The 24,669-nt window shown below is 44.3% G+C and overlaps 2 protein-coding genes across 9 annotated transcripts; one reads left to right on the forward strand and one right to left on the reverse strand.

Annotated features, from left to right (window-relative positions):
* The first annotated feature begins 108 nt into the window (after positions 1-108).
* Positions 109-10,525, forward strand: CLK1 (CDC like kinase 1). 6 transcript variants are annotated; one of them, XM_075710659.1, is made up of 13 exons: positions 109-142; positions 5,047-5,201; positions 5,400-5,598; positions 6,684-6,774; positions 7,201-7,267; positions 8,209-8,325; positions 8,460-8,626; positions 8,705-8,799; positions 8,886-9,015; positions 9,164-9,246; positions 9,809-9,888; positions 10,126-10,216; positions 10,308-10,525. In XM_075710659.1, the coding sequence occupies exons 2-13, from the start codon at positions 5,047-5,049 to the stop codon at positions 10,518-10,520; spliced, it is 1,488 nt and encodes a 495-aa protein (XP_075566774.1). In that variant the 5' UTR covers positions 109-142; the 3' UTR covers positions 10,521-10,525. The 6 variants fall into 6 exon arrangements, with proteins under 6 accessions (XP_075566774.1, XP_075566776.1, XP_075566773.1 ...); XM_075710661.1 differs by lacking the exon at positions 8,209-8,325 and adding an exon at positions 1,913-1,946 and having other exon boundaries at positions 114-142; XM_075710658.1 differs by lacking the exon at positions 109-142 and adding an exon at positions 3,721-3,822.
* Positions 10,526-11,592: 1,067 nt separating this feature from the next.
* On the reverse strand, positions 11,593-21,574 carry BZW1 (basic leucine zipper and W2 domains 1). Of its 3 annotated transcripts, XM_075710662.1 has the most exons (12): positions 21,495-21,574; positions 20,830-20,903; positions 18,497-18,673; positions 16,046-16,140; positions 15,732-15,797; positions 15,310-15,445; positions 14,612-14,721; positions 14,322-14,492; positions 13,779-13,925; positions 13,346-13,484; positions 12,295-12,417; positions 11,593-12,041 (listed from the first exon to the last, which is right to left on the reverse strand). In XM_075710662.1, exons 2-12 carry the CDS (start codon positions 20,891-20,893, stop codon positions 12,010-12,012), a joined length of 1,260 nt encoding a protein of 419 aa, XP_075566777.1. In that variant the 5' UTR covers positions 20,894-20,903; positions 21,495-21,574; the 3' UTR covers positions 11,593-12,009. The 3 variants fall into 3 exon arrangements, with proteins under 3 accessions (XP_075566777.1, XP_075566778.1, XP_075566779.1); XM_075710663.1 differs by lacking the exons at positions 16,046-16,140; positions 20,830-20,903; positions 21,495-21,574 and having other exon boundaries at positions 18,497-18,604; XM_075710664.1 differs by lacking the exons at positions 16,046-16,140; positions 20,830-20,903; positions 21,495-21,574 and having other exon boundaries at positions 18,491-18,604.
* Between the last annotated feature and the right edge of the window lie 3,095 nt (positions 21,575-24,669).

Consider the following 24,669-nt stretch of genomic DNA (forward strand, 5'->3'; position numbering starts at 1 on the left):
CTCTCCTAGAGGATTAGAGACTGTTTAGAGGAGTGCTTGCTCTTGTACTGCTGTGTTGGAATGATAACCTCTTCAGTCTCCCCAAGAGGTAGATCGGAAACAATCGCTTCTGCCTCTGGCACAACGCTTTTGGTATGAAAAAGTAAGTGTTTGTGTCTTTACATAGCTGTTGATCCAAACTAGGTAACTGTGGATTTACTGTAACTTGTTTTTCATCACTTTTTTTGCACAAAGAGTAGGGGGTAAACACAACAGAGTAGCGATAAAAAGACTGTGGTCAGACTTTTAACCAAGAATATCCTGATACACCCAAAATAATAAAAGATACTGTGGCCAAGATGCTGAACAAATGAGAGAGCTGTTGTTTTGTCTTATTTGAGACCAAATGTTGTTGGACTCAAATAAGAAAGTCTGCAAGAGGGTACAGATACCTGAATATTGACTGGTCAAGAGGAGAAATAAAATACATACATATAGATGCATATATATATATATATTGCTGATCCTATGCTCAAGTCACTTAGTATAGTAAGCATAAAATAAACAGGGAAAAGAGCGATTTGTGCACATCAAAAAAGCAGTTCTCCACCTTGGGCATACTGGGAGAAGCAGAATGTTCTACTCTTCCTTGAAACCTCCTTGTAGAGTTAAAAAACGCATTTTGGCATCAGTTTGTTTTCATGAAGCAGGAAAAAATCAACTCGTTTCCATAGAGGTTAATTTTCTGACTCTCTAGGTGTGAGGGTATATTTCTAGTTCCAACTGTGCATGAGAGACCTGGACAGGAGAGAGTACCCACAGTTCCTGCACCCAACTCCTACCATTCTGGACTTCTTCCCCCAATCCTCCTTGGATTCAGTCAACATTACTTAGCAAAGTCCATGCTCATATATATGCCTTGGGAGGTCCAGGTCCAGCTGACTTGCAGTGTGCTTCAGACCAGTATTTCCTGCTTTGAGACTTTGCCTCTTAAAATAAAGAGGAGAAATTATTTGCAAGAGAAAGGCAAAAGTATGCCAGGTAAAGATAACCGGGGTGTTAATGAGCAGAATTAATCAGTACCCTCTCTCTGGGACAAAGTTTCTATATTCTGTATGGGGTGTTGCTTATAGCTTGTGGCCCTTGCTCCAGACTTAATACATTTTACCCTGATACTTCAGTCGGTCAGGTAAAAGATTTAATTATTTTAGCTCTGTGCTCTTTATGTCTCTTCCATATAAGCTGTGGTAATAGCAAGAGACGAAAGCATACAACTGCATGTTTGACTGCCACGCTGACGCTACTGCCATGCAGAAGGAAGGACATACTCGAAACTTCCCTACAGTGCCAAGGAACCAATAATTTAAAATGGTGACATCTGGCACTGAACGGGAAACAATTTCAGGTCTGTTTTTTTCCTCCACAAAAAGAAGGCTGTTATATAGAATGTGTGAAATACAGGGACACCAAGCAATTTGCTCTCTGGAGGATACACTAAATTTAGATCCTTTCTTTTTTATCTAAAGCTGTGTATTGAAAGGAGACTGCTTTTACGGACAGGATTACATTCTAACTTTTAAAAACTCTATTATGTCTGTTTCCCTGTTTGTGGCTCTGAACCTCTCACAGGTTCTCCCTGAGAACCTGGAATACAACAGGAAAAATAATGGTGGGGTTGGTCCCATCCACTTGTTGAAGAGAAGGCAAGACAGGGAGTAGGAAGTAGCCCAGCTGTCTAAGTGTGTGATTTTGTGTGCGGTTGCCGAGTACAGTATATGTGCAATTTAGTTCCTGCACAGTCAGCTGTTGTGTCACCAGCTGTTTGGTCTTTTGTGACATATATAATCCTTTAAATAGCAAAAATGTTGCAGACAGTACTGTTCTTACTGTTCTTGACTTGCACTTTATAAACTCCTGTGTTTACTTCCATCAGTCTGGTCCTTCATCGCAAACACTACAGCCAGAAGGTGAGTTCTGACAAAATAAATCTACCCATGCAAAGAAAAATACATACATTAATACAACAGTCATGCATTATGACAGTCATAATGGAGGGTCTCGTCATGTATATTCTAGGTTGTCTCTGACCTTTGCTGGCATTTTGGTGTTAGAGGTATGTCATGCTGGGAACAGTACTTAGTCTAAGCTGGAGAGCAATGGACAAAAAGAAAATAATGGTGCATTATCTATGGACAGTGGCAAACTTGCACGTGTAATGTGCGTATTGTATGTTGATCACAGGGTCAGTTAGGGAAATAAAAAAAACCCAAAATACAAAGAGTGAGGAGGGTCATTTATCAGGTTTGGAAGTGTTTCAGAAAGTTTAGTCCTTTTCAGAATAATAATTAAAAAAAAAAAAACCATTAGGTGTTAGGGAACCAATGTGTATAGGCTGTAGTGCTTCAGGACTGTTTTATCCTTAGATGTTCTTTTTCCACATAAATCAGATTGCACATGAGATGTTTGACTACTTATTAGGGGTTTCGGAGCACCAAATTTCAGGCGTAATGCTTGGTTAGCTTTGCTGAGGTCATGACTGATAGATGGCTGACAGGCTTGAAAGCTCCTTCTGAGAGAGGTGGTGGCAGAAGGGCTGCAGCAAGGCACGGGGTGGCTGTGACTTAAACCGCCATGTGTGCCATAATGGTGAGCAGCAGAGGAAGCAAGGGTTAGTTTTGTGGGAGGGTTTGGGGTTTTTTTATTATTCTGTGGATATAGAAGACTCATCTGTACACTCACTTGAAGAGTTGCATTTAGTTTGTTTGTTTTACAGTGGATATTTATGTTCCGTCCACACTCAAAAACATGATTAAAAGCTAGTAAAAGATACCACGAGACATCAAAAAAAAAAAAAAGGCATTCAGCTATTCGGAAATGGTTTTAATGCCAAGGATTTACAAAGACATCTTTAATTTGTTAGTCATATGAGGTCCTTTAAAGTTCTGTTGATTTAAAGCTGACTGGGTACATGCTTTGAGAGCCTCTAACAGTTTGTTTAGGGAAGTACAAATAACAGGTTTTTATCGCCAAGGGCAAAAAATGGTTTAGCAATTCAGAGCCTCACAAAAAAAAAAAAAAAAAAAAAAAAAAAAAAGGCAATCTTCTGGCAGTCATTCTTAAACGAGGGTTAGAAATTTTTTTCCTTCTCCCCCCCCCCCCCAGTATAATGTTCCTTGTCTTCCCAAGTTTTTGGCAGGAAAATGGTTGAAGGTTTTGCATAGTTGGTCTACTTAAGTAGAGCTACTTTAACTGAATTCCCTGATGAGGCATAGGGGGTTACCGTAAAAGGTCGTGGGCGGGCGCAATGCACCTGTACCAGCCCCAGGAGCACCAGTGGGTCAGTAAAGGGCTGGCTTATCGGGCGGGGAGCCGAGGAGACGGCACCGCCCCCGGGAGCGGTGCCAGCAGCCCGGGCGCTGCGGGGCGGCGGTGCCCGCTCTATGCCCGGCCCCGCTGAGGGCTGACGGCGGTACGCGGGGCCGGGGGGCCGGGGCCGGTACCGGTACCGGTACCGTTCAGCGCTCTCGGAAAGGCAGAGCGACTACCGGGGCCGCCTCGCCCGCTGCGCCCGTACCCTGTTGCTGCACGGCACGGACGCGGGGAGACCCCCGCGGCGGCAGCTCCCCGCAGCCTGCGGGGCAGCGGGGCGTCGCGGGATGGCCCCGCCCGCCCGCCTTGTGACGCCGCGGGTGTGCTCCTCTGACGCGCCGCCGCACTCCAGAAAGTTCCTGGCAACGCCATTTTGTAGCGGGGTGAGGGCCGGCAGTTGCGGCGTTGAGCCCAGCCGTGGCGGGAGAGGACGGCGGCTCCCGGAGAGAGCGGCGGAGCTCCCGATCCGCGGAGGTGGGGGCGGCGGGAGGGGCGCTGCGCGGCCGCCGCGGCCCTGGGCCGCCGGGCGGCGGGCAGAGCTGGAGGGCAGCGTAAGGTGCTGGGCCGGGCCGCCGCCGAGGGGGAGGCGGGGCGGAGGGGAGGGCAGGGCAGGGCAGGGCAGGGCAGGGCGCCGCCGTGGTGCGGGGGAAGGAGGTTGTCTCCTGCCGTGGGGGAGGGCGGCCGGTGGCTCGGCTCGTCCCCGCCGGAGCGGGCGGGTCGGGTCGGGTGGCCGGGGCGCCGCTGTGCCCCCGCCTCCGTGCGGCCGCCATGTTCTCTGCCCGCGCCTTGTTCTGTGCGGAGAGAAAATGGCTTCGGCGGCTTTAGTGGGGGAGGCCGGGGCGCTTTCCCGTGCCCCTGCTCGGGGCCGAGAACGGAGCCTCTTGCCGGAGCGGGGCTTTGGTGGGAGGCGGCCCCCGTGCCGCCCGGCCCGGGCCCGGCCCAGCGCCCCGCGTCTTCGCCTTAGCGCGGCGGGGGGGGGGGGGGGTGTGCGGGGTGCGGGGCGCCTTGCCCCCTGCCCTGGGAAGGGAGGCGGCCACGCAGCGCCCGGCCGCGGTGCCTCGCCTCCCGCTTTGTGGCGTCACCGCTGCTGCGGAGCCGGGACGTGTCGGCCCGAGGCGCAGCTTGTGAGCTAGAATCGATTTACGGTTGGAAATTGGAAGTACAAGGCATGTGTAGTCAGTTACCTGTTCCTCTTCGAGCTAAATAACTAGGAGATAACCCAAGTTTTATTGTCATTTTGACTTAGCATTAGGAGTTCTCCGCGAATTTGTAGGAAGTGGCATGGTGAAAGTTGATGACAAGTTCCTTGAAGTCTTTAAAAGCACGCTGGGCAGTATTTGTATGCCCTTTTTAAGTACACAGAAGGCTTCGTTTTTTCCTAGTATATGCACCATTGGTGCCTGAGCGGCGTTGCAGAAATAACATGCACAGCATGGGTTTAGCACCTGAGCCACGATACTTCTTTTGAAAATCTTCTGTAAGAAGTAGGCTATTGGTTTTTGTTCCCCTATCAAAAATGGTTAATTTGAAAAAGCTCTTGAATTGAAAAATAACGTGGAATAGAGAGCAGAGAAAAAATGAGTATCAGGTAGTTGAGGAAAAACACAATTTCGTTATAGTGTTAATTTGATCATTAATGGCTTTGAAAATTGTTTGTCTATGGGATGTAATTCAAAGAGCAAAATATCTTTGTTACAGATGCGGCATTCCAGGCAAACTAATTATCCTGACTCGGATAAAAAAGAAAGTCTGGGTTCTAGAAGATGCGACAGTGCTAATAAGAGGAAGAGATCTTTAAGTACTGCACAGGGGCACAAGCAGTGCAAACATGATCTTTCTAAACTTCCTGACAGGTAAATAACTTTCTGACTTCTGATATCAGCAAGCATATGTTTTAAGATTTTATTGTTCTCATCAGGTCATCTGATAATGTATTCATTTTTGAGTTGGAGATATTTCGAGAGAGATGTCTTACAGCTTAACGCAAAAAGCGGTCTTGATAGGGGTACTACAGTTATTTTAATGAAGTTTATTTGTTCCTTTGTTTGTAGTACCTGTTCAGAAAGCAAATCTATAAATGAAAGAGACCATCATGAACGACGCTATGTTGAAGAATACAGAAATGAATACAATCAAGGATGTGATACTGGGCATCACAGTAGCAAATCATCAGGTCACAGTGGGACGAGTAGTTACAAAAGGAAATACAAGACACGTGAAGCTACCTGTCATCATCATCATTCACAGGTGGTCTGACCAATTTTAATTTAGGATTTTTTTATTTTAAGAAGATAGATTCTCATTTGGGCAGTAGTCAGTGTGGGGGTTCGGGGAATTCTGTCGATAATAGTTTATTCCTTTAGCTAATATTAGTACATTATTCTTTTTGCTAGGATTTTATTTCCTTCAGTGAAAATGTATAGTTTGTAGCTATGCTTATGATACCACAGAACATAGTCTTGCTATTTATTCATTGGGTGTATTTGAGCAGATTAATGAATAATAACCCATCAATTGGAGTACTTGAAATACAGGCATCATTTTCATGCCTTCAGAATTTTTATTATGACAAGCATTTATTTCAGCCCTACTCGAAAATTCAAGCACAAGCTTTTAAACTTGCTTTTGACTAAGTATCACTGAACTAGCAAGGAAATAATGTCAGGTTTTACTTTTTTTAAAATTTATTTGTAAGATGTTTTAAGTATCGCTGAAAAATCTGTAGAATCAGGTATGTATGATGTTTGCCCACTAACAGGGCAGTTTTTCTGATATTTCTTACATATTTAACTCTTAAAAAAGCTGAAGATAAGATTTATAATTTAAGATCTTCGGCTGAGACAGCCTAAAGTAAACGTATATGCTATTTGTGATTTAAAAAAAAAAACTTACCAAATATTCAGACCAGTGATTTAATCTTGATTACTTAAGATGGGTATTTTAATTTGGCCACAAGGTTACTTTTTTATATATAGATATAAGATGATTATTAAATCCTTTTGCTTTAAAAAAAGAAAATACAGGCACTGAAATCCTAACGTAAAATTCAGTGAACCAGTCTTTTAAAAGAAAAACAGTTGTGTTGTAATTTTTTGTTGCCTTGCCACTTTGAGTATCTCATCTGAAAATCTGTTCCTTGCCATGTTTTTCTCCTGTAACATAAACTATGTGCCCTGTGAATTTCCGGGGACTGAATTTGAAATTGCTCCTGCCAACCGTTTGTGGCCTGGCGTGTATCTGAATGCCTGAATATCTCCCTGCTGAATGAATTTCGTATTCTGACCTGAATTCACTCGGGTTTATTGATTGGCTGGACGATCTTGGTGCCGTTCCAGAAGAGTCATCGAAGGAAAAGATCCAGGAGTGTAGAGGATGATGAGGAGGGTCACCTGATCTGTCAGAGTGGAGACGTACTAAGTGCAAGATGTATAGAATATTTTTCAAAATTTATTAACTTTTCAGATAGAATAAGTTCTTTTAGCATAAGATGTGAGGGGGCTTTGAAAGGCTTTTCTTTCTGTCTTTTTTTGTTTGGGGGTGGGGATTGTTATTCTTTTTCTGTAGAACTTAAATATTATTTCTTTTTTTCTTTTTCCCTTTTTTCCCCCCAAAAAAATAGTAAATGAAGTTAATGAACCTCCTAGAGTGAGATCCCTGTAAATGTGCCTTGATGAGAGTTGTCCAGTAACATCTCTCGAACTAGATATTTACAATTTAAAGCAGCACAGCCTAGAATAATCTTCAGTGATAGTACTTAGTCTTTTTGTTTGTTTTATTTTTGTTTGTTTGCTCGTTTTTTAAATAGCTGAGTAACTTCACAACTTCTGTCACTGAGAGTTCTTTTCTTTATAGATGAGATTGTTGCTGCTTTGGGTGAAGGTGCTTTTGGAAAAGTAGTGGAATGCATCGATCGCAAAGCGTAAGTCTTAATTAAAAAAGATGTAATTTTTCTTAACTGATGCTGTCACAGTGTGGTTCATGAAGTGCTTTCTGATTGTATCAGGTTTTATCTTTACTTCCTCGTATGCTGCTCTGTGTATTTCTTTAAGGCTGCCGCAGTTCGAAAACATAAATTTACGTTAGTACAGCATGCTAAAACCAGCTCCTAGACACCAGGGTTGTGCAGGACTGGTGGGTGCAGCAATGGATGCGGCGATGGATACGTCTTCCGCAGGCGCACCCCAGCCTGGTAGAGGCCAAGGGTTGATGGGGGCAGGTGGCCTAGAGAACGTGGGGTGAAGCTGCACCCCCCCACATTGGGCAATCCTGGGGCCTGTGCCTGTACCAGCCCAGCTCTGTACAAGGAGCAAGGTCTATGACATCATGCAGCTTACGTTAAAGTATCTGTGATGATGCAATGCCATTTGGGTTCTAGCATTGAGTATATTACAAATCAAGAATGCATTTTGTGTTTGATTGCAGTTTTGCTGTGTGCAAAATAGTATGAAACTAGATTGTCTTTCTAGTCACCGTGGAAGGCATTTGCCACCTCAATTACATTTTTACTGCTAAAACGACCAAAGGTGGCTTGTCATTTTTGACTGACAGTCGTGTTAGGATGTGGAAGGTTCTCCTATAGTAGCCCAGCATACATAAAATACAAAGGGGAGGTAAATGGGGCTTTTAACCTTTAAGAATAATACTGATATGTAAGGTACTGAGTATGTTTTCAAAATTTAAAGATTAAATTTTAGTTGTGTTTGTGCATAGATGAACCTTGGTTATATTAAGTCAGTATGTACCTAAGACCTTTTCTGATAAGGTTCCCATTGTTACAAACAATGTATATGGTGATAATTACTGAATATTCTTAGTTAAACTACTCGCTGTTCTAATCCCTGTTAAAACCTGCGTTTTCAGGGAAGACAGACACGTAGCTGTGAAAATAGTAAAAAATGTTGATAGGTACTCGGAAGCAGCTCGTGCAGAAATACAAGTACTGGAACATTTAAATGCATCGGATCCCAGCAATACATAGTAAGTATACAAAGCCAACTGTAATTTGGTCTGGCACGATTTCTGTGACGTCGCTTTCTGTAACATACGACATAGGTATCTGAGCGTTATACAACTTCCTGTTGCAATTCATGTATTTCCCTGTTTTTTTGCAGTCGCTGTGTTCAGATGTTAGAGTGGTTTGAGTACCATGGACATGTCTGCATTGTTTTTGAGCTACTGGGGCTCAGCACCTATGACTTTATTAAAGAGAATGGCTTTCTGCCATTTAGGCTGGACCAGATTAGACAGATGGCGTATCAGATCTGCAAATCTGTGAACTGTAAGCATGGGGGGTTTTTTTGCTTTATTTGTTCAGTTGTCTTTGCGGAATTTGCTAACTGTATGTATTACCTTGCAGTTTTGCATTTGAACAAGTTGACACATACAGATCTGAAACCGGAAAATATTTTATTTGTGACGTCTGACTATGTAGAAGAGTATAACCCCAAACTGGTAAGTTGCTGTCCTTCTCCCCACCTCCCCCTCAGCCATTGTCTGGGTTTATTTGGTCACTTGCATCCCATTGTGTTTCATTTCAGCAATGTGATGAACGCACACTAAAAAATCCAGACATCAAAATTGTGGACTTTGGGAGTGCAACATATGATGATGAGTATCATAGCACTTTGGTGTCTACAAGACATTACAGAGCTCCTGAAGTTATCCTAGGTCAGTAGAAGTCTGTTAGGCTGATCTTTCACGTAAGATTTTTTTGTATGCTATTGAACGGTGCTACAGCAGTGTTCCGTAGCTTGCTTGAGCTGTTGAACTTGGTTGTAGTCTGGTACAACCGTGAACCTTCTGAATCTTTTCACAGCACTGGGATGGTCACAACCATGTGATGTTTGGAGCATAGGATGTATTCTCATTGAATACTACCTTGGATTCACAGTATTTCCGGTAGGTAACCATGAACCTCCAAACGATGCAGCATGTATAATGCTCCCCATCCTGGTGAAAATATGCTACAGGGAGGTGGGGACTAAGGGGAATGGTCTGTGCAAGAAATTAGGCTGCATTTCTCTGTAATGCCAAGTTGAAGAGAACAGATGTAGGCACAAAGGAACTTTCTCAGCAGAAGATTTCTACAAGTTGCTTTTGGTAAACATTCTGGCAGCAGGATACAAATGCTAACAGGGTGATCCTTTGTAATTTTACAAGCCACATCAACAACAGATGTAGCTTCATCTATCACCATCAGCAAATACTGCTGAGTTCTGTCATCTTGACAGTATTGCTGAAACTTGGAAGTTTAAGAACAGAAGGAAAAAAAAGGTACATCAGGGGAAAAAACCTCCGGTAGATTGTAATTTATTTTAGGAAACAGATGACTACAGTCTCTCTTTTTTTCCTTAATCTGAAATGGATTATTGGTTGCAGGGTACAGTCACAAATGAAGTAAGGATAGTGTGTGATTCTTGGTAACTTCCTCTAACAACGAACTATCTTGATTTCCCTCCAGACTCATGACAGCAAAGAACACCTGGCAATGATGGAGCGAATACTGGGGCCTTTGCCAGATCACATGATAAAGAAAACCCGGTAATTACATTTTTCTGTACCTGGACTGCTACCGTTTAATTTAAATATTTTCAGATTTGGTTTAATAGCAAAATTTTAAAAAAAGTTAATAAACTCAGAGTCATCCTTTTACTCTATTTAACAAGCTGGCCACTCTTGTGGACTGTGCCCAAGCTGTGAACAAACATGCTGATAAATTTCTAGTGAAGGGACAAAACAGAATCTTTGAATAACAAAACTGTGGTCTGTTTGTTTAAGGAAACGCAAATACTTCTGGCACGACCAGCTGGATTGGGATGAACACAGTTCTGCTGGTAGATACGTGTCAAGGCGCTGTAAGCCACTGAAGGTAAGGTGACAGAGGGAAAAATGCTTTTGGGGAGAGGAGCTTTAAGTGCAATTACAAGATTACAAAAACATGTTTTGTTTTCTTCATGAAGGAATTCATGACCTGCCACGATTCTGACCACGAGAACCTTTTTGACCTCATTCAAAAGATGTTGGAGTATGACCCAGACAAGCGCATTACTCTTGAAGAAGCACTGAAACATCCTTTCTTCTTCCCATTGAAAAAGGAAAAAAGGGCACTGTTCCCTATAGCTGAGCAGGCTGACGAAGACGTCAGTCCACCAAAGAAACATAAACTATGTTAAATATTTATTGTGTACAGTTATTTTGTAAATGTCCTATTTTGTATTATGACTTTTTGGATACTGAAGTTTAATCCAGCTGCTGGCATAAAACTTATTTAAGAAAAATGTGTTTGCGTTTCCTCAGTAAATAACCATCTCAGGACAGTTGCACTTTTAACACATGGAAGAGAACACCCTCTCCTCTATAGAATAGGAAAATAGGAGGAAATAGTATTTTAATTATGTTTTATTCAACTGTCATTGGAATAGCAAGAGACCTAGGACTGATTTTTACCCTTTAGCGTGACTGACGCTTCCTTTCTGATTAAGAGAACAGAGACAGCCCTTGACATTAAGTGTAGGGGTGGCCTTTATTTGTTTTTAAAAAAAAAAGATACAAAGTGAGGAAGATCACTAGTACTGAACAGATTGCAGTATGATCACTCTTAATTTTAGTAGGTGTATTCTGGTTACCAGTATTTCAGTTAATGCTCATTATTGGCTTACAACAGTATAGACTTCACTCTCTTATGAATCTGTCTTGAATTAGGAGCTGTCCTGAGAATTTCCATTAAGAATTCAAAGTTTGGGTGAACAGATACGCTGTTTGGTTTAGCGTGTCAACTGCCAGCATAAAATAATTTCTAACTTCAGCTCGCCTTCCAGCAGCCATGCCTTACAGAGCAGCACCAGCAAGCTGCCGCCCTGCTAGCAGCATAGGCCAGGGCTCCAGAAACCTGTCAGGCAGCTGGATGTGGAACATTCACTCTTCCACGAGAGAAGTGGTGGGAAGATGCCCCTGGAACTGATGCCTAGCTGCCAGGCAGCCCAGCAGGCTCAGCAATGCCACTCTCCATACCCGCCATGGTTACTGGTCACCAAACTAGCCTCGCTCCAGCAGGAACTGAGCTCCCAGGAGTGGGTCAGGCGCCTCACCCAGCAGTTGGAACAGTGGATTGCTTTATGCTGGAAGTATAAGTAAAGAGATGACAAAGTCCCTGGGGAAATGGACAGCCACCTACAAACGGGGTTATCTGGAGCAAGCGGTACAAATTGAAGTGTCACACCAAGTTACCACACAAGCCACGGCCTCTTCACTTCGGAGGCTTTTTACAGTTTAATTTGCAAACAGAACTGCCATAAATCTCATTCACCGTTATCATGTCTACTCAAATATAGATAGAAAACCCAAGGGGTAAAATGGATTTAATTGTGGAAGGCCTTAAATTACATTATTACAGTAGAAAATACAGGAGGTAGAATATAACTGAAAGGACAAATGCAGGTTAGAGTCAAATCTATAATAGCTCCTGTAAGCTACTTAAAACATGGTTTTAAAAACTAAACCCAGTATTTCAATAACTATAGAAAACAGTTAAAATAAATTGCCATGAGAGCCCTTATATCATGCTTGATACAGGGAGGTAGGATATAAGAATCAGAAGGACACATGAGACATGACACTTATCTACAGCTCCTGTTTGCTTTACTGAGGACAGAGTTTCACAGGTCAGTCACCCTCTTCAGCTTCAGACTCCGACTCTGGAAGAGAGAGAGCTCATCACCAGGCTGCCAGGTCAGTCCCCCTCCCCTAGCCCCCGCATTCAGCCCCTGCCCCGCATCCCACGCCATAGCTGCTATCAGCTCCACATGGAACTGGTGAGCTTTTCGAGCCAGTACCAGGGGGCACACCTAGTCTCAGAGGGGCAATTAACACCCCACCCCACCCCCCCCCCCCTCCCCAGCATTATTGCACTAAGGTTCCCAAAATGAAGAAGCTCAACTTGCTGGTTACCTTCTTCAGCATTCTTGAGCCATTCAACAAACTTTTTCATTTGTTCCAGAAAAACACTCTTTCCTTTTGCAAGATGTGCATCTTTATACCATTTCAGGATGGGTTCTTCACTCAGAACTTCAGCTGTAAGATGTGCAAGAGCAGTATTAGCACAGCAAAGCACTGAATACCAGCTACTGAGAACCCGTGGCTGGCAGCCTTTGCTTCCTCTCCTAGAAGGGTCACAACACATACTCCTTCCGCAGGTATGGCTGGATGTAACCTGCACTAGGAATGCCTCCTATTTTAAAATTCCGAGAACCATGCACTTCAGATTTGGCTGCTGGGGGTTTCCTGAGCACTGCATCTAGGAGCTGCACTTTCACTCCCACTACCAAGTCGAGTTTTTCATAGCTATTTGAGATGACACACTCTAAGGAAAGCTTCAGTCAACTGCTAAGAACAGATGCAAATTCTTTAAAGCCCAAAGTACACAACAGGCAGTGTTTAATTGGTTTTTAGATTTTACAAGTACAATATAATCTTCAGTTGAACAACTAGTTTCCTTAGGTTCCTCTGGTGTTTCCACAGGTGCACAGCACATTCTTCAGTAACACCTTTTAACAGAGAGCTTACAGCACCCCAGAACACCTTGGTGGTCTCAATCTCTGGCTGTTCACCGTCAGTGTTCAGACAGAGAACTAAGAAGAATACAGTATCATCTATCTTTCCCTAACTTAAAAGGGCCAAAGAGCCTTAAAAAATCTAAATTTAGCTTTGATTGACCACAACTCTTAAAGTCTAGTAAACAGGCAGCACCCTTGCCTAGAGGAGTACTTCCCCATATGCCAACCGCATCCACCTTTGCATTTTACTGCTCCATCTTTGCAAACATAAGGTAGAAAATTCTTCAGCTCATGAAGTACAATGTTGTAGCACCGATCTTCCCTAAAGGTCTTATCAGGACTGAAGCACACTGCAAATACAGGCTTTAAAAAAACCCAACCAAACAAAAACAACCCCTCCAAGCCCCCGCCCCCAAACCGCAAAACTACAACTGCACAGAAGTTACCTTTATAGAAGAGCACCACTATTTTCTGGAAGGCCTTCATGAAGTGAATGTTGTCATAACAATACTCCTGAATCTTCAACAGAAGAGTCAGCTCTGACTGACCTTGGGTAGTAAAGGCAGCAAGTAGAGGGCTGTATTGCTGTAACAGGAACGACAAATTGGCACACACAGAACACTTCACATTTATTGCCTGAACTAGACTAGTTTCAGAGTTTCCATCAGCCACTGCTTCGAAATTTGCAACCCCCACCCCCTCCCCCCCACCCCACAGTGCTTCTGCAGCAGTCACACTGATTTTGCCTCAGTAACTTGGACGACAATACCACAGTTACAACGGGGAGAATTCCCTGTCTAATGCTGTCTCTGCATTAGGGGGGGCTGTAGGTTTTTACTCATTAAACGGGTGCAAAAGTCCATACTTAAATTACAATACCTTCAAGTGCTTAATGGCTTGCTCTGCTACCAGCTCCTCCTTTTTGTTCCATTCCACCGTGCTCATTACACTTGACCAGATTATGGCTACCACAGTCTGTTCCGAGATGTTGTTTTTCTTCATCTCCTCCTTCACGTACAAGATTATCTGCCAGTTAGAATAAAACAGTCAGCACATAGGCCACATACGACACTAAGCTACATTAAAACTACTGTTCTAAAGGCAATCTGGAAGCCTTCAGAACCACAAACAACCCCCTTCATCATACAGCAGGATTCAGCACATCAAGGAAAGACTATGAAGCTAATATCAAAACACCCCAGTCCTAACTTTAATTCTTAGTGAGAGCTAGGTGTTTAAGTTCACTATTTAATTATGCATATATCTTCAGATTAGTATTAGATGCTATTGTATTTCAGATAATTTGAGCTAGGTTCCTACAGAAAAAATAAAGGGGTAGGAGAAACACCTACAGCTTGACCAGCCGGGTTAGCTCAGTTGGTTAGAGTTGGTTAGAGAGCTTGTCTATGGCCAAATACTTACATCCTTGAATGGATCTCCCCGTGACATCTGCTCCTGAAGTTCTTTCTGCAGCTCTTTCCGAGCTCCTATGGTTTGCTGGTTCCGAACGTACTCGGAAAGTTCTTTTAGTCCTGCTTCAGTGAAGTACTTAGAAAAGTGTTCAACACTTTGTTTGTTGGCTGGGAAGAGTTCCTGAAAACGAAGTTTACAACAACTCTTTCACAAAAGAAATGCATGTTGAGTACTTTGCTGGTAAATGCCGTCTACTAAACTGGCTTATGTAGTAAATCAGTAATTTCAGTGGTACTCACCATCAGCCTGTTATCCATGTTTACTTTACGAAGGCTGACAGCCACTGCATTAATATCTTTCTCATTTATCCATGATTTGAACAGCTTGACTGCAAAAGCTGCAGAAACACCTGTGCAACAGGAATAGTAATATTATTATTGACATTCAAAACAAAGGGAATGATAAGGCCTGAGAGCACAGGGCACCCGGTTTGTAACACCCCTCCTCAAAGCAGCAGCAGCTGTGCTCAGAGGCAGCTGTAGCACAGTCTGCAGTACCTCTGCCTGAGGATACTGCAACCTCTGGCATGTTGGACTTTTCTCACTGCTCAACATCATGAAGGCTTTCCTATACTAAACTCAACTCTCCCTACTGCAATTTAGGAAGGAGCCTAAAGACATGACACACCTTCTGCATTCTGAAAGGTCCGTCTCCAAAATACAGTACCGCCTTGCTGGACAACACTAGTGACAGCAGCCCCCAGTGTCATGCAGGGAAGTCCTACACACAAGCTTTCTAAACAGACTAGTTTCCTAAAATCTTAGCAACACCTTCCAGGTTGTAAGGCAGCATATTTACCTTTGCTAATCCTGTAGTAAATCTATCACCAGGTGAAACTAGTGAGCTGCAAGGGTGTACTGTTATCACAATTTCCACCTACTTGTCATGGTTCTGTCCCGCACCATCGTTCCCTAAGGAGGAGTTGGGCAACACTTACCTTCTTTAACCAAGTTCTCATTGTAAAGACTGTTGAGAATCGATGCATTAAGTGTCCCGTTGGCTAGCAGAATACCCGTCAACATGGCCAGTTTGTTCCGCTCAGACTCTGAGAACCCTTTCAGGAACAGCAGCAACTGCAAGAAGAAGTAAGAAGAGTTGCCATAAAACTACCATCTCTCACTAAAGTTTGGCTACTGCCTCCATGTTAGACACTTTTGTTGCAATCAAGCTATTCAACTAGCAGAAGCACTAGTTCACTGGTAGTCTTCTCCACTAGTCATACAAGCTAGCTGTTCTTCTATTAAGAACTTAAGTGTTCCATTTTAATAATCCATTGTACGATAGAACTCTTCTTTATAGAGTGATTAACTAGGAGAATTTGAAGGTTTATTTGTCTGCTGATAAGGACCTACTCCATACCTTTTTGACTTCATCTTCAAAGCCTTTCTCCAGGTACTTGTAACGCCTGATTAGCTTGTTAAAAACCTAAAAAGACACGGAATGCATTATTTTTTTACTCTGACCTATCATTTAATTAGAATTTTAAAAATCAAGTTCAGTGAAGTTGATCTGAACTCTTTAGAGCACTTTTAGCTTAGAAAAGTGCTACTCTACCTCTTCTAGTAAGCTTCTTAAAGCCATGCATTATTTTTACCTGAACTTTCAACTACACAGACATTTCATTTTTGACCACTGAACAGTTTAAGTTAAATTGTATTCATTGCAGAACTAACCTGAGCAAATGCTTGCATGGTTTCTAGGTCTTCCTGTGCTGCAAATACACAGACGTTTGTGCGTGTCATGTCATCTGCCAGGGTACCACCTGGGGCTAAAGAAGGGTTTCAGCATTAGTGCTAATTACTTCCCAGCGACAGTACTGAGTAGTCTCCACAGTAAGAAATCCAATACCCATAACATGCAATGCTTTGTCCTTTCATGATGAACTGAATGACTGGATCACTGAAGACACCCCTACATTTCCATCTGCTCCACTGCTGTAGTGGACCTTTTAAACTGCTACCTTAGATATGCACATTTAAAGATTCTGACCCCTACTGCTAACTTGGATTGGCAACACATCTTGTTTACATATGGGTAAGTTAACATGACCATACGAGCTCCTCTTCCCTTAAAGGAAGCCACTAAAGCTGCTTAATCCTAGCAAGTGTCTTTTCAGTGTCTGCTGCAATAGTGCTGCTTTGTAACTAAGCGTCTTTTATATAACAGAGTAAGTCACAACAAGAGATGAAACACAGAGATGCATGTTCAAAATTCAGTGCCCCAGAGGGGAGCTTGAAACTTCAGTCTTGAAAGGCACTTCAGCTTTTTAGCTGCTAATTAGAAGATGCTTCTTCACCAGTCCTCTTCAGTTTAATACAGGCATTTTACTAGTAGCCAGGCTGCTTCACTAACTAGGGTGACTTCAAGTCACCAACTCCAGTGTCAGAACACCTCATCACTGACTTCTATGCCATCCTCCATAGAAGAGAGATCCTTTTGTGATGTATTAGTCAGAAGCATGACTTAAAAGATGGAGATAAGCATTAGTGGTAAGGATATTAAAAGGTGGTAAGGCAACAGGATGCCAGTTTTTATTTTGGCCTTGTCTGACTAAAGATCAAAGCTAGTCCACTTAGCTACTTGTTACAGAGAGGGAACTGAGTAAAGGACCCCTCTATCACCATTAACGCAGCAATGCATTTTTCCCTTCCCCCTCAGCCTTATTCCTAGGAGGAACACTTCCCAACACAGTACACACTGGTTAAGTCTCTTGAATGTAAACCCACAGATTGTAACAATTTGTCCATCAACAATTTCAGGCAGTGATGCTCCACGTGGCAGACAAGTTTATTTACTCATGCTACCAGTTCTTGTAACATCACCAAAAGAGCCTCTTGCCAAAAGGAACATCACAGTAACTTCAGTCTACACAACACAGTTCCAATACACAGCTTTGAGATAATGAGGCACACTTAATGAAATTAAACCATTTTGAAAGCCTTGCTTTCGAGCAAGTCACCTGACGTTTCTACAGCATCAGTGTGAAGACCACCTGAACATGGAACAGATGCATCCTCCCAAGCCAGCCACCCCCACTGCAGAACTGCCTGGCTGTGGTCCAAAATCAGGTATTTCCTCTCCTCCTCCCATGCATTTAGGTAATCCAAATTCTATTTCTGTTACACTACAGAAAAATCTTCTGCAACTGCCAAATTTCTCATTTAAGTCCTCCCCCCCAACTCTTGCATAACAAATGCCAAAATCCGAGACAGAACTTTTCCAGTCTAGGCAGACAACATAAAGGGTCCTCTTCACAGCTGTATTTTAAATGGGTCCCTGCCATTTGAATCCCTTCTCGCTAAAGAGTATTTAGTCAAGTAGGAAATGTAAAGCCTAAATCTAGAAGTACCACTTTTTTTTTTTTTTTTTTTTTTTTACTACTTTTCAACCTCATTTAGCTTCACCTACTTCTTACTTGGGCAGTGAGCATCTGCTCCACTGTTTGCTCTTTACGCACAGTGTGCACATGAGTTTACAAGATCTTTTGTCATCACATTTCACTTCCTCAGTTCCCTGTGTTTTCTGCCGACTTGACCACTCTCTCATTTCTCTACTCCCTGACATCTGCTAAAGCCCATGACCTCGCTATTGCCAACAACAAACCATTCGTAATAGCATTTCCAAGACTATACACCTCAGATTCTTCCAACAATATTACTTTCCAAAATAACAGGGCAGGGTGCACAACACATAGGATCACGTTGGAATCTTTCAAGGCAACTCCATTGGTCTTGCGACCACAGACCACACACCTGAAACAAGCATTCATCCATCTCACATCAGCAGAAGGGAACTTGACTACAGAGTCAAGACCCACTCCTGGTAAAAAAAAAAAAAAAATTTAAAAATCCAATACATTTTCCTTTAAGCCAAGTTTGTATAGTCTATGCTTTGAAGAATGCAAACTGACTCAAGCAAAAGTGTGGTAGGGTATACAGAGTATTTCTACAGTAACCTGATTGCTCAGTTAGTCACTAAAATGGTCAGACAGTTCACCACAGATAACTTCAACCCTGTTCTACACACTCAATGGGCTCTTTAGCAGAGTTTTTACACTGAAAGAACTGAGCTTTTGTAGAGTCAAGTGAACAAAGGCTGACAGCAGCCACATCAAAGACACTTACCCAGCATTCCACCAGCCACCAGGATGTCAAAAAGCGTTTCTGCATAGCGGCGATAGTCAAGTTTTGCACCAGAAGCATCAAGAAACTTTGCTACTGCCTCCAAGTCAGTGCCAGTTTCGGTTAAACCTTGAATAATACAGTCCTGGAACTGAGTAGGGTCAAACCTCTCTTTTTCATCTGTAAAGACAAAGCATTGAAATGAAGTTGCCACACACAGCTGTTTGGTTTTTAAAGTTTGTCATTTTAATCTTAGAAAAAAAAAAAACAGAACAAAACTTGCACTGGCAAGCCTGAAGTTAAACAGAACTGAGTTATTTGCAGTCTTCCAAGACAACTGGTATTAACTAGCACAAACAGTGACTTAACACTGTAGCCTAAAATGAATTTCAATGGCCAATATAGCAGTACGTAGTTTTACTCCTTTCACTCCCCTATTCAGTCAAGGCTGGAGGAAAGGCTATCAAAAGCTAAAACATTCCTTAGTTACCTCTAATTGAATTCTTACAGTATTTTCACTAAGAACCGTTGTTTGTGGTGATCATTAGTTGGCTCTAATTAAGCTTATCTGACTTCTCAGTTTGACTCTTATACCCCTGTTCATGTTAGATCACTCTTTCCCTCCAAAAAGAGAGGCTTAGCTACATGCTGGAAGACAATTCTTAATATGTGCCCTTACAGTTTTGTACATTTGACTGCATTACTCATGTTCAATTCAGCCCTCTGGGACTCTCGCCATTTTGGATCAAATTTTCTGACTGAAAAGCTGCATACCATTATCATGTTGGAGCCAACGACTACTTGCTTTTTGGCTACGAAGACCATCCCCTCCTCTTACTATGGAGTTAAATGAGTCTGAAGCAAATATTTTTCCTTAAGTGCGTGGGGGAAACGTAGAAATCTGAGCTAATGTCTTAAGCCTTAACTAAACATGAAATGATGGGCTATAATTGCAGATCTATTTAGCATCCTTTGTTATTGTTAAAGCAGAACACATGCTTCTTCACATTTGAGATATATGAGTTGATCATAGCCTTGTTTTCACTATGGGTAGGGCATAGTTAATATGCAACAAATCCACCTGTCTACCTAACAGAAAGCCTTAAAATGAGGAGGTCTTCACCTCAATTTGTCCTTAGATTATGTAAACTATGAGAGAAAAAGCTTCCCAAGAAGCAGAAGTCAGCTGCAAATCTTACTTTGAGTGCTGTCTGTAACAGCTTAGCCAATTTTGTTAGCATCTGTTAGCAACCTTTCTGTAAGGGACATACTAGTGTCCCTACGTTCAATGCAAGTATCAACACGTTGCTAACAGCTGGGTGGAAGTCTGGAAATATTGGATCAATTATTTTCCAGGACAGATCCATGAAGCTCACTGTTACCGCAGAGTTGCTTGGAAGCCAAACTATGGTTAAATGCTTAAAGAGAGACGAGACCCCAGAATGCTAGCATTTCATCTGCTGGACAGACTAAATCCAACTCTCCCACTTCAACAGTTTCTGAAGGTACTTTTACTTTAACATTAAAAAAGGTTCTCCAAGTCAACATGTACTTCTGTACAACTTAATTACTATTTCAGTATGTACAGCATCCTTAGTGTTGTCAGTTTGAGAACACCACTAGAACCTTAACAAAACAGTACTAAACAGAAACTCTAAGAGCTATCCCTGCTTCCTCTTTAAGAAAACACCACCAAAATACTAAATTATCCGTCACACCTCTTCAGTCATCAACTCTTCTTATGGAAGTAATTGTGCCCATACAGAGATATCCACTTGCACATTCCACACTTTGGGGTTTTGTTTTGGTTTGGTTGTTGTTTTTCGTTCAGGAGGTGGTGGTGTGGGTTTTTTTTTTTTTTTTTTCATATAAATCAGGTATTCTTATAGCATTAAGGGGACAATGCAACTTTTATCCAGAGCCTAACAGCAAAATTCCTACTAGGTTAGATGGTCCTTAGATGTATGTACTAAGCTACAACGAGCCTGTGCTGGAGTTCCCCTGTAACTCAGGGGCACTAGATACTTCTGCTTTCAGGCTGAACACACTCGGTACAGATCTAGAATGACCGTCTCTTAAGCTGAAGTTATCGTAGTAAATTCAGCTACAATTCTTACTGCCAAATATTTTTTTAGTGCAGAGAACATTCTAGCACACAGAGTCAGCCTCAAGACTTTGTATTTAGCGTGGTCTCATTTAAATAAGATTTACGAGAAGAGTGTAAAGGCGTTACTTTATTGACAGAAACTGACTTTTGACTTGGGGCTCGCTACAAAAGGCCACGCACACAGCACCGACAGCAGGTACCGACAGTATGCGCACTGCAGCTACCTTACCTCTTTTTCTAGTTTTAAAACGCTGGCCTGATAGCGTCGGCTTCTGCGGCTTTTGATTATTCATAAAAGACACCCTGCAAGCAAGCAGAAACACACGTCGGGACGCTGACGACGGAGCCTGCCCACCCCGCCGGCCCCCGGGGAGCTCGGAGGGCGCCCCGCCAGCTCCCCGCCCGGCCTCCCCCTCCCGGCGGCCGCTCCCAGCCCGCCCTGCGCCGAGCTGCGACCGCGCCGCTCCTCCTTCCCTTCCCCGGCCTCCATTTTCCCCGCGGCACAGGGCCGCTGGCGGGGAGGCGCCGGCCCGGGCCCCCGCCCCGGCTACCCGGCACGCACCGGGCCTCCCCAGGCGCAGGCGGCGGCAGGGCGTGGGCGAGACCTGCGCGGTGCCCGCTGCGGCGGCGCCCCTCGCCCCCGCCCCCCCCCCCGCCGCCGCCGCCGCACGGTGCGGGGGTGGCGGCTTTGTCACCGCCGCGCCCCGGTGCCCGTGCGGGGGCAAGACGGAGAGCGAGCCCCCCCGCCTCCACCCGAGGGCGGCGCGGCCGGATGGGGCCGGCTGCCGCCAGGCCAGGCCAGGCCGTAACGGCCAGGCCAGGCCAGGCCGTAAGGGCCGCGCCGCCCCCCGGCAGCGCCGGGCGGCCGCCCCCCGCCCAGGCCCGTCTCCTCACCGACTTTAAGGCAGAGAGAAAACGCCCGAGCGGCCCGGAGCGGAGACGGGCACGAGCAGCAGCAGGGAGCGGCGGTGACGGCAGCGGCGGCGGCAGCGAAAGCTCTCCGAGCGGAACCAACGCCAGAGGAAGAGGGGAGGGCCAAGCTCAGGCCCCGCCCGGGACGGACCATCCCGCTCCGCCAGACAGGACGGAGGGAAAAGGGCCGGGGAAGGGGGGGGTCGGGCTTCCCCGGGGCCGCCTGCTCCCAGCCGCCGGCCCTGCGCTGCGGACCCACCGGCACCCGACCGTCCTCTGCCCGGGGCGCTCCCCGCGAGCAGGGGTGCCCGCCTGCTCCCCCTCCCCGGGAGTGAGCGCGCCCACCCTCGTGATTTACCGTCGCACGCGAGGAGCCGCCGCGTGCCCCCGCCCTTCCGCGGCCCCGCCGCATTCCCCGGGGCGGGGAGGGTCCCGCGTGGGGCCGCCGGCCGGGGCGGCCCTCCGGTGGTGCCCAGCCCACAGGCGCCCCAGGGACGGCGGCTCCCTGGCCTGGCTTGCGCTCCGAGGAGAGCGGCCCGCGGAGCAGAGCCGGGCAAGGAGTGCCGGCGGCAGGACCGGCGCCTGCTTCGCATCGGGTTTTGGCAGCCCGCTGGGTGCAAGGGGGAGCTGTGGGCTGCTCGCAGAAAGGTCTACAGGGAGCAGGGCCCCCTCGCCCGTGGAAAGACATTCTCAGGCTCTGAACGCAACCGCTCACTGTACTCGACCACATCCCCACCCAGCTCCCTCCTCGGGGCTCGGGTTCAGCCCTTTCTGGGAGGTGTCCCGACAGCAGGTAAGTACAAGCAAGATAACGGAGCAGAGGTTGCTCTGGAAGAGGAAGGAATTTCCGCAAAACTGTCATAAAACAGACCGCTAGACCAACATCACTTGGGCAGCAGCTTGCCCAGCGGAGAGGGGAGCAGCTGGCAGCTGAGCACTCTACGCTCCCTGTGTCCGCCATCAGAGATGAAGCAGTTTGATGGTTTCTGGTCAAAGTGCTGTTTATTTGCCCTCAAAATGCGCAAAGGCTGATGCTAGCCAGCATTGTGACAGTTGTATTTCATAAATTTAACCGCAATAACATGCAGTCCGTTTCACAAGCTGCTCAAAAAAATAATGTAACTAACTTGGTTTTGTCTTTTCCGAGGTAGTCATTCAACATTCAATAGCATATCGATTGGATGCGTAAAAATGGGAAGCCTGTACGATCAGGCAAACAGCAGGAAGTCAAATAATTAATAGGGTATCAACATACTAGTTCAGATACTGAGGAGGACAACCTCAGAAGTACCCAGGGTGAAAACTGGGCCTCATCAACCTTAATTAGAAAGTCATGGTTGTGCAGGTGCTCCCACTAAGAGACCTTCATGATCATAGAATCACAGAATCGTTTAGGTTGGAAAAGACCTTTAAGATCATCCAGTCCAACCATTAACCCACACTACCAAGTCTACTCTAAAGACAAAAGAAAATTTTCATAGCCAAGGAAATGGTTTGTAAAACATATACACATGTAAACACAGCTGGCCACACAGATCAACACCGGCAGAAACACTCTGCACTCATGCAGACACAGTCGGCACCACTGGCCTCACCCTGTTCTCCTCTCTGACTGATGAGCATGAAGGTCTCTTAGTGGGAAATGTATGTATACACACACGTGTGCGCGCACTAAAGGCCCCACCGGTAACTGGCCTTGGACACTCGGTCTGTCCAGTCCCAGATGTCCCCCCTTGCTGTCACCTGTACATAAGACCCCCATGGCCCACGACCCCACTCCAACATGTCTGTTGCTATGATGTTTACTGCAGCAGATTAATGAGAAAGCACCAGGCCTGCCGAGTCCCATGTTTTGAACTTTAAACTCAAACACAGGCCATTCTTATTGTCAGTAGGAGCCAGGTTTCATCTCACACATAGCTATTTTTTTCCTTAAAACAATACTGGTTATAGATCACAGAGTCATAAAATAGCAGGACAGTGCCTTACAAGTTTGCTTTTATTTAAGACATATTTAAGCAAATTCCAGTTAACAGCCCAATGAACTCCCCAAAATACCACATTCAAAAATACCCTAAGGGAGATCACATCCAGAGGGAGGATTTTTACCTTAATATTTGCAAATATTTGTTCGTTCATTCTAAATCCAAGGCAGTGATTGCTTTGGTACTCATTCTAAAATGAGAAAGCATTTGTCTAAATGACAATTAAATAAAATGCCAAGAAGATAAATCACGGATTATGAAAATTGCATTTTAAAGAAAGGAACACAAAGACACGATAGTTCCTGCTGTAAGCTCCTTGAAGTCTTTGATACTACAAGATTGCAAAGCATATTGCCAGTTGAGCTTTTCCCATTAGCTGTAGCCTCTCGCAAGAGAAATGAACAGAAAACTTTACCAACATAAGCTAGCAATTTCCTCATTACTTGTAATATTAATTTATTTGTAAAGGAATAAAATCTTATTGTACCTCTACAGATTTAGATTAAATATGACTTATTTGAGGATGTGTGCAGGTCACACTCTCTTCTATACTATGCTAATACAAGCCTGCACTCTCACCCTTAAAATAAATGAAAATAGTCTAGATTTATGTTTATGTAAATGAGTACAGGATTTGATCTAATACAATACCTGTTGAGTATCTCCAGAGTTATTTCTTATGCTACTGTTTTGGGTACACAATGATGTTATTAAATGTGTTCTTAGTGTTAATTTTATTGCTTTGAGCTATCAAATATGAAAGTTGAATATTCCTTTGTACGTATGTATACCTAAGTTGGCCCAGCTCAGGCATTTCCTGTTCTCCCTCAAACTCCTTTGCACTTGTTTTTCAGTCTCATCTCCTCATGGGGAAATGCTCCATCAAGATTCATACAGCTGCCACTGCATCACTTTGAAACCTCCTTTGTAAAACAATGTCTGCCAGAGTGCCAGTAATGTTGTTTGGCACAGCTGAGTTAAACTGTGAGCTAGCACACCTATTTTTAACCATGAACTTCTGTTGTCATTGTTTCCTCTCAGCCCTGCTCCCCTCTAACTTTTCATCTCAGTCACCTGCTGCGCAGCTGTTACACAAACCTGCTGATGGTTGCAATGGGCAACCCCATTTCAAAATGAATGTTTTAGATAAGAAGACCATGAGGTTTTACCAT

The sequence above is a fragment of the Pelecanus crispus genome, chromosome 5, assembly GCF_030463565.1.
Source record: "Pelecanus crispus isolate bPelCri1 chromosome 5, bPelCri1.pri, whole genome shotgun sequence".
Lineage (NCBI taxonomy): Eukaryota > Metazoa > Chordata > Aves > Pelecaniformes > Pelecanidae > Pelecanus > Pelecanus crispus.

What these genes read in the sequence shown, in the direction of transcription:
- CLK1 (XM_075710659.1), top strand. Translation starts at nt 5,047, where the DNA reads ATGCGGCATTCCAGGCAAACTAATTATCCTGACTCGGATAAAAAAGAA. An exon ending in AAGAGTATAACCCCAAACTG is followed by an intron (nt 8,800 to 8,885) that starts GTAAGTTGCTGT and finishes GTTTCATTTCAG; the next exon opens with CAATGTGATGAACGCACACT. An exon ending in GGCGCTGTAAGCCACTGAAG is followed by an intron (nt 10,217 to 10,307) that starts GTAAGGTGACAG and finishes TTCTTCATGAAG; the next exon opens with GAATTCATGACCTGCCACGA.
- BZW1 (XM_075710662.1), bottom strand. Translation starts at nt 20,893, where the DNA reads ATGAATAATCAAAAGCCGCAGAAGCCGACGCTATCAGGCCAGCGTTTT. An exon ending in GGGGAGATCCATTCAAGGAT is followed by an intron (nt 13,926 to 14,321) that starts GTAAGTATTTGG and finishes TCTAACTGGCAG; the next exon opens with ATAATCTTGTACGTGAAGGA. An exon ending in GCTCAAGAATGCTGAAGAAG is followed by an intron (nt 12,042 to 12,294) that starts GTAACCAGCAAG and finishes TCTCTCTTCCAG; the next exon opens with AGTCGGAGTCTGAAGCTGAA.